The sequence below is a fragment of the Bufo bufo genome, chromosome 4 (genome assembly GCF_905171765.1).
Source record: "Bufo bufo chromosome 4, aBufBuf1.1, whole genome shotgun sequence".
Lineage (NCBI taxonomy): Eukaryota > Metazoa > Chordata > Amphibia > Anura > Bufonidae > Bufo > Bufo bufo.
Genome location: NC_053392.1, coordinates 440,893,426 through 440,908,590, shown reverse-complemented (window position 1 = coordinate 440,908,590; position 15,165 = coordinate 440,893,426). Strand labels below are relative to the sequence as shown.

The following is a 15,165-nucleotide window of genomic DNA, read 5'->3' as shown; positions in this document are numbered from 1 at the left end:
GGGAAAATAATACAGTAAATTGACTTTTATCAATTTACTAACATCATCTCCTAGAAACCATGCGTGAAAATCGCATTGCATCCGCACTTGCTTGCGGCTGCTTGCGATTTTCACGCATCCCCATTTATTTCTATGGGGCCTGCATAATATGCAGAATATAGAACATGCTGCGATTTTCACACAGCGCACAAGTGATGAGTGAAAATCACCGCTCATCTGCACAGCCCCATTGAAGTGAATGGGTCGGGATTCAGTGCCGATGCAATGCGTTCACCTCACGCATCGCACCCGCACGGAATTCTCGCCCGTGTGAAAGGGGCCTTAGACTGCCTGTCTGAGCTTATGCTGCCTACATTTTAGACAGGAATAGTAAATCTGCCTCAATGTGTTTACCTCTCCAGTCCTGACCAACATATCTTACATGTCTCTTTCTTAGGCCTTCGCACAAAAAATGAAATTCTCTTTATTAATGGAGAATCGGTTACAGACCTTGATCTAAGGAAAATGGAGTTTTTATTCTCTGAGAGGAGTGTCTTGCTGTCGTTGAGGTCTTGTCACGCTGATGTCAAACCATCACTAACCTCACCCTGGCCAGAAAATTACATTTGCAAAGATCAGATGAGACCTGTACCACCAATGAACCAGTCACAGCTCCTAGAAGAATTCCTGAATACTTTCCGTAGGAATTCAATGAAAGGTAAGGCAAATGTATACACATATTATTGGAGAGTACTCTCTGATTCTATTGTCCAGGTCAATGCAAAGAAATATTTAGGTGTTTTCCATCTTCAGGGGCTTTTCGACCAGACCCCCCCACCCCCACATAGTCGAACCTATGGTGAGAAGCATAACTACCTGCCCTCTGCACTGGGTCCCGGTTTCTTCGCTCACCCAATGCTCAACCAGAGTTCCAGTACCCCTCCAGCCATTTGGGGGGGTGTCTGCCCAAAAGGCCCCTGAAGAAGGAAAAACCTTTTAAACCTCATGTTAAGGCCCCCTGTACACGAACGTGTGCTTCCCGTTGCCGTAATGCGGACCCACAATACACGGGTGCTGTTCCGTGGGCATTCTGCCTCACGGATGCGGACCCATTCACTGAATGGGTCCGCAAATCCGGAGATGCGGAATGGTGCGGAACGGAAGCATGGAACCCTACGGAAGCACTACGGATTGCTTCCGTGGGGTTTCGCCCGTACTTCCGTTCCACAAAAAGATAGAACATGTCCTATCTTTTTGCGGAACGGCCAGATCGCGGACCCATTAAAGTGAATGGGTCCGCGATCCGCTGCAGCTGCCCCATGGACTGTGTTTGTGCATTGCGGCCAGCATTTTGCGTTCGTGTGCAGGGGGCCTTAAGTAAAACAAGTGAATACGGTAAGTAAAACATGCATTTATTTAACCATTTGTGCCCTCTTCTATGGCTAATAATTAGTGCATATGTGTCCTCTCCTGACATGTCTGTATGTCTAAGTACTTGTATTTCCTTTGAAATAAAAAATTTGGAGCTTCTCGTCTTATAAATAAATGGACAACTGGGTTTTACCGTTTACCTTCTCAAAAAAGGAGTGTCCCTACACCGTATGACTCTATTAGCAATGATTGGGAAACACCCCAAATGGTAACACTCAGTTGTCAATTTATAAATACTTTTCCAGGAGGAGTAAAGAAGAGACCGCGCAATGCAGAGTTCTAAGAAAAGATTATTTTTTTTATGAGGAATTCACTAAAAACAGGCAGATCAGGAGAAATAACAGGTCTTCTACTGACTAAACCACTGACAGAACTAACACTGCACTGACTAAACCACTGACAGCACTAACACTGTACTGACTAAACCACTGACAGCACTAACACTGCATTGACTAAACCACTGACAGCACTAACACTGTACTGACTAAACCACTGACAGCACTAACACTGTACTGACTAAACCACTGACAGCACTAACACTGTACTGACTAAACCACTGACAGCACTAACACTGTACTGACTAAACCACTGACAGCACTAACACTGTACTGACTAAACCACTGACAGCACTAACACTGTACTGACTAAACCACTGACAGCACTAACACTGCACTGACTAAACCACTGACAGCACTGGGTAGTGTTGTCAGTGGTTCAACAAACATTTAGAGCCTCTAACATCAAAGGAAAAACACTAATGCTCACTGAGCGGAGCGGAGGCTGAACGCTGGCAGGCGGATGCATTCTCAGTGGATCCGCCTCCACTGAGAATGCATTGGGGCCAGACGGATGCGTTCGGGGCTGCTCGTGAGCCCCTTCAAACAGAGCGCACGAGCGGACACCCGAACGCTAGTGTGAAAGTAGCCTTAGTCCACTTGCTCGCGCTGCCGGCATCTCGTCTGTCTCCTTCTTTGCTGAACAGGACCTGTGGTGAGCATTCATTGCAGGAACAGGACCTTTGATGACATCACTCCGGTCATCACATGATCCATCACATGATCTTTTACCATGGTGATGGGTCATGTGAAGAAGTTCGGGTTTGGGTACCAAACATGCGCGATTTTTCTCACGCGAGTGCAAAACGCATTACAATGTTTTGCACTCGCACGGAAAAATTGCGCGTGTTCCCGCAACGCACCCGCACATTTACCCGCAACGCCCATCTGAAAGAGGCCTTAGGGTTTTCCAGGATTAACTTATTGATGACCTACCCTTAGAATAGTTCATACATATTAGATGGACAGAGGTCCAACTTCTGACACACCCAGCAACCAATTGTTGTAACTAGCTTCTGTTCTGAAACCAGGAACCGAAACCACACCACTCTGTACACTGTGTCATGGCTTTGCCTGGTTACTGCATTCTGCTCCCATTCACTTGAATGGTAAGAGTGTTATGCCTCATGCAGACGTCCGTGTCAGTTTTGGATCAGTGGTAACACGGACCGTGTTCAATCCGTGTTTTCTTCCGTGTTGGGTCCGTTTTTTGCTGTCCGTGTTGCATCCGTGTTTCACTAACCCTTAACAGCTGAAAAATAATTTCCAAAGAATCTCTTGAAACACGGATGCAACACGGATGGCATCTGTGGTTTTCATGGACCCATAGACTATAATGGGCGTGATGCATCAGTGGTAAAAAAAAACGGACCCTGGAAGGGTTGATCATGCTGATAAAAACAACACCAGAATTATGACTATCCGTGGCCCTATTGCTGAGAAAATGCATTTTTAGTCACATGCAAATTACCTTCCTCTTCAAGCAATGCAGAAGACTAGATGTCTAACCCTGTTAATCCAAGGGAAAGGGGGAGGGACTAAAACAGAAGGGTGGCTGCTAAGAGGGCTCTGGCCAGCTCCTCAGTGCTCCAGTTAGGTCATTTGCATATGAACAAAAATGCATTTTTCTCAGCAACTGGGCCAAGAATAGTCATAGTAAGGGTATAATTTTTTTATCAGCATGATAAACCCTGCCAGGCTGTATGCCTGGTTTAATAGGGTTGATCATGCTGACAGCTGCTATTTAAGGTTCCTGTTAAAAATAAAAAGGTCAGACACTAGCGTTGCACTGTTGTAAACTCACTGTGATTGAAAGTATTTCCAATGATTCTGTCATAAAAGATCTAAAGAAAATTTCTCTGCAGCTTTTACATTCCTTGTAAACAACTGAATTACGAATGCAAATGAGATGAATTATTACTTCTAATTAAGTCCTTGCTGCATCTCTTGTGAGGAATATTAGGAAGTGGAAATCAATCTGTAGTATCAGAATGTTATTAAAATCCCAAATCCCCTGATAACTTCCAAATAATGCTTCCAGAGATAATGGAATAGTTTATGGCGCAATCTTCATGCTGGTACCTTCCTTTGTTTAGGGTGTTTTTTTCCTTCCACATTATGGATATCTGGAACATGTTCACTGTTGCATCATTAGGCGGTGGGTGGTGTGGGATGGATGATGTCAGAAGGAACAAAACAAGCTCTGCCGCCTTAGGAAAACATTTGTTTTTATAAAGCCTTTAATTAAATATATGTCCTTGAGCACAGACGTGATCCAAGTTTAGTTCTTAAACCCTTCTCCCCAGAATTTCAGTCTAATAGCGGTTCAGTATACAAAGCATCACAATTAGAGATGAGCGAATTTCAGGTTATGAAATTCGTTCACGATTCGTTTACTGGTAAAAGGTGAATTGCGTTATGGATTCTGTTACCACGGACCATAACGCGATTCTATGACGGAATGCCTTTAGAGGCATTCCGTCATAATAGAAGTGTACGGGCTACAAAACGAATCCGTCCGGTTTCCGTTATTCAGGGCAGTCCTCTCCTGCATAACTGAAACGGGACGGATCCGTTATGCAGCCCATAGGCTTCTATTATGACGGAATTAATAATGGCATTCCGTCATAGAATTACGTTATGGTCCGTGGTAACGGAATCCATAACGCAATTCTGCTTTTACCACCAAACAAAGCGTGAACAAATTTGTAAATATGAAATTCGCTCATCTCTAATCACAATGTATGTTGTGTACAGTATGCAGACAATTCTCTGCTTCATGTGTCTGTTATGAACGACCTATTAATGTTGAAGCTGCTAGCAACGCTTGGTTGTGTGACTCGGTAATATCACAGTATTATCACAACATAACCTTAAAGGGAATGTTTCATCAGAAAATTGCATATTGTTTAAATCACATTTTTATGTTTATCATATTTTTTAAGAATTTTAGATTATTTTAAATTTTCCAAATCAATATCTATATTTAAACAAAAACCATAAAATCCTGCAGTTTTCACACTGGCGACTAAGCCTAATAATAGATGCTGCTTTTTGGTCTGTGCAGATCACTTTACTGTAGTTACCTGCTTATCTGTTATTCTCATCCTGCCTTTAAGGCCCCTCTCACACAAGCGAGTTTTCCGTGCGAGTGCAAAGCGTGACGTTAACGCATAGCACCCGCACTGAATCCTGACCTATTCATTTCAATGGTTCTGTGTACATGAGTGGTTTTTTTTCACGCATCACTTCTGTGTTGCGTGAAAAACGCAGCATGTTCTATATTCTGCGTTTTTCACGCAGCCCTGGCCCCATAGAAGTGAATGGGGCTTCAGTGGAAAACACACTACATCCGGAAGCAAGTGCAGATGCAATGTGTTTTTCACTGATGGTTGCTAGGAGAAGTTGTTTGTAAACCTTCAGTTTTTTATCATGCGTGTGAAAAACACATCAAAACACATTGCACCCGCATTGAAAAAACGGAACCACTTAACGCAATCTCAGACAAAACTGACTGAACTTGCTTGCAAAATGGTGCGAGTTTCACTGAACGCATCCGAACCTAATCCGTATCGTTCGTGTGAAAGAGGCCTAATGATATCACTTCTGTGTATAGATAAGACACCAATAGGTGACTGTCTAAGCTTATCTATTTGTTCCTTGTACAATGACCTCTCCACTGATAACAGTATATCTAGAAAACTCTCCCATAGAAGTCAATGGGGTCAGGTCCTGTCCATTGTGTGCATGGCCCATGGGGCTGCTGTAAAGCAGTTTGTTAAGAACAGCTCAGGCAAGATGGCGGCTTACATAATGACAGACACTTTCTTGATTTAGCGCACAGGGTGGTTTAACAGTCTTAGGCCTAGTTCACACAAACGTTTTTTTTGCGGGTGTACGGTCCGTTTTTTTGTGTTCCGTATACGGTCCGTATACGGAACCATTTATTTCAATGGTTCCGCCAAAAAAACGGAATGTGTTACGTATGCATTCCGTTTCCGTATTTCCGTTGAAAGATAGAACATGTCCTATATTTGGCTGCAAATCACGTTCCGTGGCTCCATTCATTTCAATGGGTCCGCAAAAAAAACGGAACACATACGGAAATGCATCCGTATGTCTTCCGTATCTGTTCCGTTTTTGCTGAACCATCTATTGAAAATGTTATGCCCAGCCCAATTTTTTCTATGTAAAACGGACCGCAAAAAACTATAAAAGCCATACGTCCGTGTGAACTAGGCCTTAGCTTTTTTATTTGACTAGCAGAATAAGTTTTGCAATTTTCCACGTGACACCTAGAGCTTTTTCTAAAAAAAATTTTTAGAGATTTTTTTGTTTCGTGTTTTATTTGGGGAAACCTACAGCTCCTTATTCTTTAAATATGCAAACTGACACCAAAATAAATTATTAAAATGGGTTCCCTGTGTGTTGTTTTGCTGTGCTAATGTCAGCTGAAACTAACAGTATTTGTCCCTTCTTTCTATGTGCCTCTATTTTTGAGAAGAATTAACCTTTATTTTTTGCAAATAAACCAGTTTTCCTTTACACCTTTTTGATAAATCTCCCCCAAAGTGCGTATGCAGCCATCATATACTCAGACTAATGTCTTAAGCCTCATTCACATCAGTGATTTCCATCAGTGATTGTCAGCCCAAACCAGGATTGGAGCCTTTCAGACGAGCGTATTTAAAATCTGTCAGTATTTTGGCTCAGGATCCTGATTAAATACCATCAGTATTGTCATCGGGATTGCTTCAGGATTTACATGCGTATTTCTTCCTTCCTTCATTATTCATGCACTGCACATACTGAATGTGCGTATTTGGAAACAAATCCGCACGAAACTCGGATATGCTGCAGATTTCAAATATTGACGGAAATTATACGTCCATCTGAATAGCTCCATTCGTTAACATTAGCAGTGGATTTTGGTACATTAAATCCGAACTATATATGCATTGCAAATATGCTTGTCTGAAAGCGGCCATAAGGTATAAGGCAAAGATCATGTGAATGAGGCATAAGGCCTAATGTACACGACCATGTGCTGGCCATGTTTGTATTGTGGCCCGCAAACAGCAGGTCCACAGTACATAGGCACCGACAGTGTATGGGGTCCGCGATCTGCATCCGACGATCCGCACCACAAAAAGGTAGTGTATGCACTACTTTTTTGCGGTGCGGAGGCAAGATCCGATCCGTGCCTCCGTTCCGCACCGTATCTCTCCCCCGAATTGAGTACTGATTCAAGTAAATTGGTCCACATCCGTTATACAGTGCGCACACAGCCGGTGCCCATATATTGCGGACCCCCTGTTTGCAGGCCACAATACGGGCACTGTTGGCACCCGGTCGTGTGCATGAGGCCTACGGCACATAAAATACACATACTCCATATATGAAAATACAATCCTTAGCCTAGCATAACAGCCCCCCCATTCATTCAATTCACCAGGGAGTACTGACTGAACTGTTGCCGGGCCCAGTTTAGTTGAAAGTATGCCTGCCACAGAAAGGGACGCCAGACGCATTACATGATATTACCCTGCATGTGGCAGCATAAATAATAAAGCCAAATCTTGAAATGTTGTGTTCTCACAACTTAGGCCCCTAGTAATAAAAGGCATAGGCACAGATAAATATCTGCCATATAGGCTAGCTGTATATTATTAGTTTCCATACAGGTAGTACCTAAGGCCTCGGCCACATTTCCATTTTTCACTTATGTGTGCTGTCCATGGATAGCGCATGCACCCACTGATTTGAATGTCTACACACAACAGGGTCAGTAAAAAAAATCACTACTTTAGTCCGTGATGCGGATCAAACGCGCCCATTGGGGAAATCACTGGCACAACACAGATGACATCCGTGGTGTGTCTGTTTTTCATAGAAGATGCTCTGGAAATTAAATTTTCAGCTGAGCAGAATCTGTGGATTACAGATGACACACAGAAGGTAAAAATGGTCAAACAGACCAAACACAGATCCTTCACGGACATCTTAACAGATGAAACAAGGACACTTTTTTCATGGACTTGAAAATGACGCGGAAATGTGGACGAGGCCTTACTCAGTCCTAAAACTCCATGTTTAGGCTACTTTCACACTAGCGTTCGGGGCTCCGCTTGTGAGCTCCGTTTGAAGGCTCTCACAAGCGGCCCCGAACGGATCCGTCCAGCCCTAATGCATTCTGAGTGGATGCGGATCCGCTCAGAATGCATCAGTCTGGCTCCGTTTGTCCTCCGCTCCGCTCAGCAGGCGGACACCTGAACGCAGCTTGCAGCGTTCAGGTGTCCGCCTGGCCGTGCGGAGGCAAACGGATCCGTCCAGCCTTACAATGTAAGTCAATGGGGACAGATCCGTTTGAAGTTGACACAGTATGGCTCAATTTTCAAACGGATCCGTCCCCCATTGACTTTCAATGTAAAGTCAAAACGGATCCGTTTGCATTATCATGAAAAAAAAAAAATGGTAATGCAAACGGTAATGTTCATGGTAATGCAAACGGATCCGTTCTGAACGGATCTAAGCGTTTGCATTATAGGTGCGGATCCGTCTGTGCAGATACCAGACGGATCCGCACCTAACGCAGGTGTGAAAGTAGCCTTACATACCACTTCATATCAAGTTACTACACAAATACTGTTAAACGTATGATTCCGTTACAGAAAGGTCGGACAGAGGCACACAGCTTTATCAAATCATGATAATGCCGTACGCTTCCGTAGTCCAGACCACACGATCCCTCTCTCACATGGAGCGTGATTCCCGCAAGGCCCGTGTAAAAGAGCCCATATTGTGAGCCATAACCAGTAGTGAAACCTACTCAGACATAAGGTATAAGGGAAAGATCTGCACCCCGCATCTGTGTTCCGCTCCTAGTTTGGCTCACAATTAGGGATGAGTGAACTTCTGTTCTCAAGTTCGTCATAGAAGGTTTGGGTTATCTAAGAATTCCGTTATGGTTTCCGTGGTAGTGGAATCCATAATGGAATTCTTAGATAACCCGAACCTTGTACGCCGAACTTGCAAACACAAGTTCGCTCATCCCTACTCACAATCACTGACAGAAATTACTGACCAAGTAACTGAAGTGTGAACTCAGCCTTAGTTGCCCATAGCAACCAATCAGAGCTCACCTTTCATTTTTTCAGAACACTTTAAGAAATGAAAGCTGAGCTTTGGTTGCTATGGGCAACTAAGACAATTTTCAAGCTAGACAGTTTTGATAAATGAGACCCAAGGTGTGTGTCCTGTAAAAGGAGCAGCGTCCAGAACAGGAAACCATGCTCCCACATGGAGTGTGTTTTCTGCAGTGGATATGCTCGTCTGAAATAAGTCTTGGGGTGCGGAGACACAGTCAGGTTCCCTGACGCAGTTTTGGAAGACAAAACCAGGAGTGAATTCAGGAAGGAGGGGAGATTATCTGTATATCTGTGTTTAGGCTAGGACTACATGGTGATCTTTGGCGCGACAGCTGTTGCGCTACCAAGGATCGCAGTTCAGCCATAGAAACTAATGGGGTCACAGAGCGACTCACAGGTTTGCAGCAACCACAGCATCGCAAATAATTCAGCTGCGATAGAGTGTTAGCAATTCTAGGGTCGCAGCATGATGTGACCCCAATAATTTCTGTGGCTACACTGCGATCCGTAGTTGCCTGACAGCTGTTGCGCCAAAGATCACCGTATAGCCTCATTCTTTCTCTCCTTTTTTGATCTTCTCATGTTTTTGGCCTCCAAAACTGCATCAGGAAACCTGTCTGTGTGGCTGTGTCCTTAGGAAGGAGGATGGTACTAGATTAAATCTGGGTGTGTCTGGTCCCAGGTGGAGTTCTGAAGAGTAGAAATAAGTAAGTTTAGATGTTTCTTGTGTAGGTAGCTGTTCATCACGTAAGTTATAGGGAGGAAGGCAAAATAGAAAAAGATGTTTATTGACTGTAGGTTTCTTTTACTTTAAATACTATTTAAAAACACATTTTTGGAAGAATGGTCAAGGTTCACCATCAATCTCCCCGCCATAGTATGAAGGTTATTTTTCATACTACTTCAGGGTATATCTACTATTGTTGAACGTGCGAACAACATTTAGAAGCACAATCCCATTTCTACATGCAATGTTTACTCTGTTTTTCTGCATCCAAGCCACATTTTTTTTGTGGACCACACTTGGACCCATTCCTTTCTGCGGAGGCACAAAAAATGTAGATAGCACATGGATGTTTATCCGTGTGCTATCCACGGCAGTTCTGCAAATTATATAACATGTCTTATTCTTGTCAGTTTTGTAGACAAGAATAGCCATTTCTATATAAGTCTACATGCACACGACCATATGTGTTTTGCAGTCCGCCAAAAAAAAAAGATGACATCCGTATGCCATTTATTTTATTTTTTTGCGCATGCATTGTAACAATACCTAAAATGGACAAGAATAGGACGTTCTATATTTTTGCTACGGAACGGACATACTGATGCGGACAGCACACGGTGTGCTGTCCGCATTTTTTGCAAACCCATTGAAATGAATGGGTCTGCATCCTATCCGCAAAAAAAACGGAACGGAAACAAACGTTCGTGTGCATGAGGCCTAATAGCAAGGAAATTGTGGGATGCACATGGCCGGTGTCTATATTTTGTGGATCGCAAAAAAGCATTGTTGGAAAATTACCTAAATTTTTGTGTTATAACATTAATATTTTTTTTTTGTTTTTGTTTTTCATGGTACTGGGGTAGATTTATCAAAACTGGTGTAAAGAAAAGTGGCTAGTTTTCCATAGCAACCAATCAGATTGGAACAAATGAAAGGAGAAAGCTGGTTGCCATGGGCAACTAAACCACTTTGCACCAGTGTTGATAAATCTGCCCCCTAATATTTCCTATAATTGCCTGATCATTGGGCAGAGGAGGATCGATATTGAAATGCAGCAACCAAAAAAAGTACAACCATAAAAATGTTAAGTTCCCTTTAAGGGTACATTGATACAGATATTTATTTTATTCGTTTTATTTCACTTATATAGCGCTGACATATTCCACATGGCTTTACAGACATTAGGCCTCATTTACTAAAACGAACAGAAAAACTGGCTTAGTTGCCCATAGCAACCAATCAGGGCTCACCTTTCATTTCTTAGTGTTCTGAAAAAATAAAAGGTGAGCGCTGCTTGGTTGCTACAGGCAACTAAGCCAGTTTTTCTATTCAGATAAATGAGGCCTTTTATCATTGCTTGCTGTCCCCAATGGGGCTCACAATATCAGCATGACTTTGGAGTGTGTGAGGAAAGCCCAGAGGAAACTCCGCAAACATGTGGGAGAATATACAAACTCCATGCAGATGTTGTCCTTCGTCAAGTTTAAACCCAGGACCCCAGCGCTGCCAGGCACCAGTGTTAGGGCTCATGCACACAAATGTGCAATTTGCGGTCCTCAATGTACGGGCACCATCTGTGTGGTTTCCGCAGACCCATTTAAATTGATGAAGTGATCGTCCGCACCGCAAAAGAACATGTACTCCTTTTTTGCGTTGCAGAGGCATGGAGTAAAAACCCTGTGGAAGCACACGTATATTGTGGACCCGCTGTTTGCGGGCACGGCCGGCACACGTTCGTCTGCATGAGTCCTGAACCACCGTGCTGTAGATAATGTCCACCTGCAGCATTCTATACTAGCAGGAGTGTAGATAATCTCATCCATCCGCAGTACAACATTTCTGCTACAGAATCCACACATAATTTGACCTTGGGTGCCGCAGGTCAAATGGTACGGTATGTTACAGTTTTCACCCTTTGCAATGTGGAGAGTGAAATCTGTGACATTTGGTGCAATTTTGCTACTGCAAATTTTCGATCAATTCACAAGGGACCAGTCCCAAATAGACCTACCTTGAGGCTTCAAGCACACCGCCGTGTCTATGTTTTAGTGTACTATCTGCAAAAAATGCGAATAGGACACGGAGGAGGCCTTAAAGGAGTTGCCGGGGATTATATACCTGCTTAAAGGGCATCTATCAGATTTGTACCTATGAAACTGGCTGACCTGTTCCATGTGCGCTTGGTAGCTGAAGGCATCTGTGTTGGTCCCATGTCCATATGTGCGTGCATTGATGAAAAAAATGACATATTAATATATGCAAGTAAGCCTCTTGGAGCAATGAGGGTGTTGCTGTTACACCAAGAGTCTCCGCTCTCTCTGCATCTGCCATGTCCTTTCCACTTTAATTGAAGGGGTCAGGTGTTGTTGTATCGCAGTCACATGACATTTTCTGCTGTGTTGGTTCCCTGTCCCGATGACCTCCTTCTATATCTGAAGCGTGGTTAGGGTTGCCACCTTTTCTTAAAGCCAAACCCGAACAGAAGGGAGGGAGGGTGGGCGTGTCTGACGTCAGCGCCACCCTGGGCTAGCATCGCATCACTCCCAATGATCGCTGTACCCGGGCACAGGATTACAAACCCGGACTGTCCGGGTCATTCCCGTACGGGAAGGCTCTATGCCCCATAGACACAACATCATCAATAACTCTGCCTCTGAGGGCAGTGTTCTTCCCATTCTCTTGGACTCTGCCCTGTAGACCTGATGTCAGCAATGATGCTGTGTCTTGGGCCTGTTTCACATGAGTGAGTTTTCTGTCCAGATGCGATGGTTATGGCAAACACATGACGTCCGGACTGAACCATGCATTTCATTGGGTCTGTGTACATGCATCACCCTAATGGCACTTTCAGGGTATAGTCATACGTTGCACCTGAATATAGCAGGCATGGCCAACCTGCGGCTCTCCAGCTGTTGTAAAACTGCAACTCTCACCATGCCCTGGTGTAGGATGATAGCTGTAGACTGTCCGGGCATGATGGGAGTTGTAGTTTTGCAACAGCTGGAGAGCCTCAGGTTGGCCAGCCCTGGAATATAGCCTAAAACTCTGCATACAGCATTTGAAGAGGTTTTAATTTCTATTCTAACAAGCTCAATGGGGTAATGGCTGACTGTACAATAAAAGGGCCTCAGCATTTACAATCCAGTGCTCTGCATAGTCAGTACAAAATATGTCTGGTGCACCAGCGCGACATGGCTCTTACGTATAAGACTCTTTATTTGTGTACAGCTCCATCCACCAGAATATTTAGGTCTGGTTGACAGAACAGTAAAGACACGTTCTCATGGTAATCCATTCGTCATTATTGCTGATATTCTGGACTGATCTGACTGCACAGTAATTACAGGCTTGGAATGTGTTAAATGACTGAACAATAACGGGGGTTTTTGCATTTCCCTACTCTTGTGGATGAAGGCTCTGCATGGTGGGTGATAGTGACATATTCCTACTCCCTCTGCTTCCCTTTGCCTCTTATGACTCAGTCTCTGTATTGTATCAAATGATCATAAGACACAGGATACTTCTTAGAATGACTGGAGCATCAGGGGAGCATGGATTGTATGTCTTCGCAGGCTACAGGCCCCCCTGATGGGGTCATAGGCTTCAGTGGGTACAGCGCGGTGGAAACTGTGCAGATAATAACTTTGCTCCAGTGGGGTTCACTTTGTCCCTGTAGTTGCCTAGAGCGAGCTGAACGCTGCAGTGACTACTATTACACAAGGTGCATGTAGGCAGGTGACAGCGGCAAATCAATAGCATGACATATGCTTAGTACTGCGCTTTATGTTCCTGGAGGTTTCTGAAGATAGAAGGGAGAGATACTCTGGACATAGGAATTCAAGCTGAAATAAAATATTTATAGACTTAGGCCTCTTGTACGCCACCGTATGGCTTTTTCAGTTTTTTTGCGGAACGGAACAGCTGGCCCCTGATAGAACGGTACTATCCTTGTCTGTTAGGCCGCATGCACACAGCAGTTGTGCGGCCGTTCCGTGCATTGGGGACCGCATTGATCCGCACTGATGGTTGCTAAGAGATGTTGTTTGTAAACATTCACTTTTTTTTTTTAACACGCGCGTGAAAAACGCATTGCACCCGCGCGGAAAAAACTGAACGCAATCGAAGACAAAACTGACTGAACTTGCTTGCAAAATGGTGCGAGTTTCACTGAACGCACCCTGAGCTAATCCATCAATACGCCTTAGGACCCTTTCACACGGGTGCAATGCGTGAGGTGAACGCATTGCACCCGCACTGAATCCGGACCCATTCATTTCTATGGGGCTGTGCAGATGAGTGGTGATTTTTTTCACGCATCACCTGTGCGTTGCGTGAAAATCGCAGCATGTTCTATATTCTGCTTTTTTTCACGCAACGCAGGCCCCATAGAAGTGAATGGGGCTGCATGAAAATTGCAAGCAAGTGCGGATGCGGTGCGATTTTTCACGCATGGTTGCTAGAAGATGATAGGGATGAGCAACCCCAGACCCCATTAAAGTCTATTCACTGTATTATTGTCTCTCATAACATTGTTATAAGGGAAAATAATAGCATTCTTAATACAGAATCCTTAGTAAAATGTTGCTTGAGGGGTTAAAAAATAAAAAAAAATTAACTCTCCTCATCCACTTGTTTGCGCAGCCAGCATAGTCTTCTTTCAGGACCTGCAAAAGGACCTTTGACGTAATCGCGCTCACCACGTGGTGAGCGCAGTGACGTCAGTGCAGGTCCTTCTGAATGAAGATAGAAGATCCTTCTATCTTCACTCAGTTTTTTCTCACGCGCATGCAAAACACTGAACTTCGGAACGCAATCACAGACAAAACTGACTGCAATTGCGTGCCTACTCGCGCGGGTTTCCCGCAATGCACCCTGAAAGGCATCCGGCCCTCACCCGCGATGCCTGTGTGAAGGGGGCCTTGGGCCTCTTTCACACGAGCGTAACGGATTGGCTCCGGTGGCATTCAGGGAGACTCGCACCATTTTGTAAGCAATTTCAGTCAGTTTTGTCTGCGATTGCGTTCAGTTTTTTCTGTGCGCGTGCAATGCGTTTTGATGCGTTTTTCATGCGCGTGATAAAAAAACTGAAGGTTTACAAACAACATCTCTTAGCAACCATCAGTGAAAAACGCATCGCATCCGCACTTGCCATGCTTTCTTGACCAAGCTCCTGCATATTGTAAACGTGCTTAAATAAAGGACTTTACATGCAGTGTAGGACTCCATATAAGGCCTCCTGCACACGGCCGTTTTTTTTTCCCGTTGACTGGCCGTTTTTTGCGTTCCGTATACGTAACCATTCATTTCAATGGTTCCGCAAAAAAAACGGATTGTACTACGTATGCATTCCGTTTCCGTATTTCCGTTTTTCCGTTCCTTTTTAACATAGAACATGTCCTATTATTGCCTGCAAATCACGTTCCGTGGCTCCATTCAAGTCAATGGGTCCGCAAAAAAAACAGAACACATACGGAAATGCATCCGTATGTCGTCCGTTCCGTTTTTTGCTGAACCATCTATTCAAAATGTTATGCCCAGCCCAATT

General features: G+C 44.0%; 1 protein-coding gene across 4 annotated transcripts in view; it reads left to right on the top strand.

The window, feature by feature from the left end:
• Positions 1–15,165, top strand: part of TIAM2 (TIAM Rac1 associated GEF 2) — a 409,027-nt gene that overhangs the window by 328,111 nt on the left and 65,751 nt on the right. For all 4 annotated transcript variants that reach the window (XM_040429382.1, XM_040429384.1, XM_040429383.1 and 1 more), the window contains one exon: positions 437–697. In XM_040429382.1, coding sequence (XP_040285316.1) covers positions 437–697 — 261 coding nt within the window. The remainder of the gene's footprint in view (positions 1–436; positions 698–15,165) is intronic.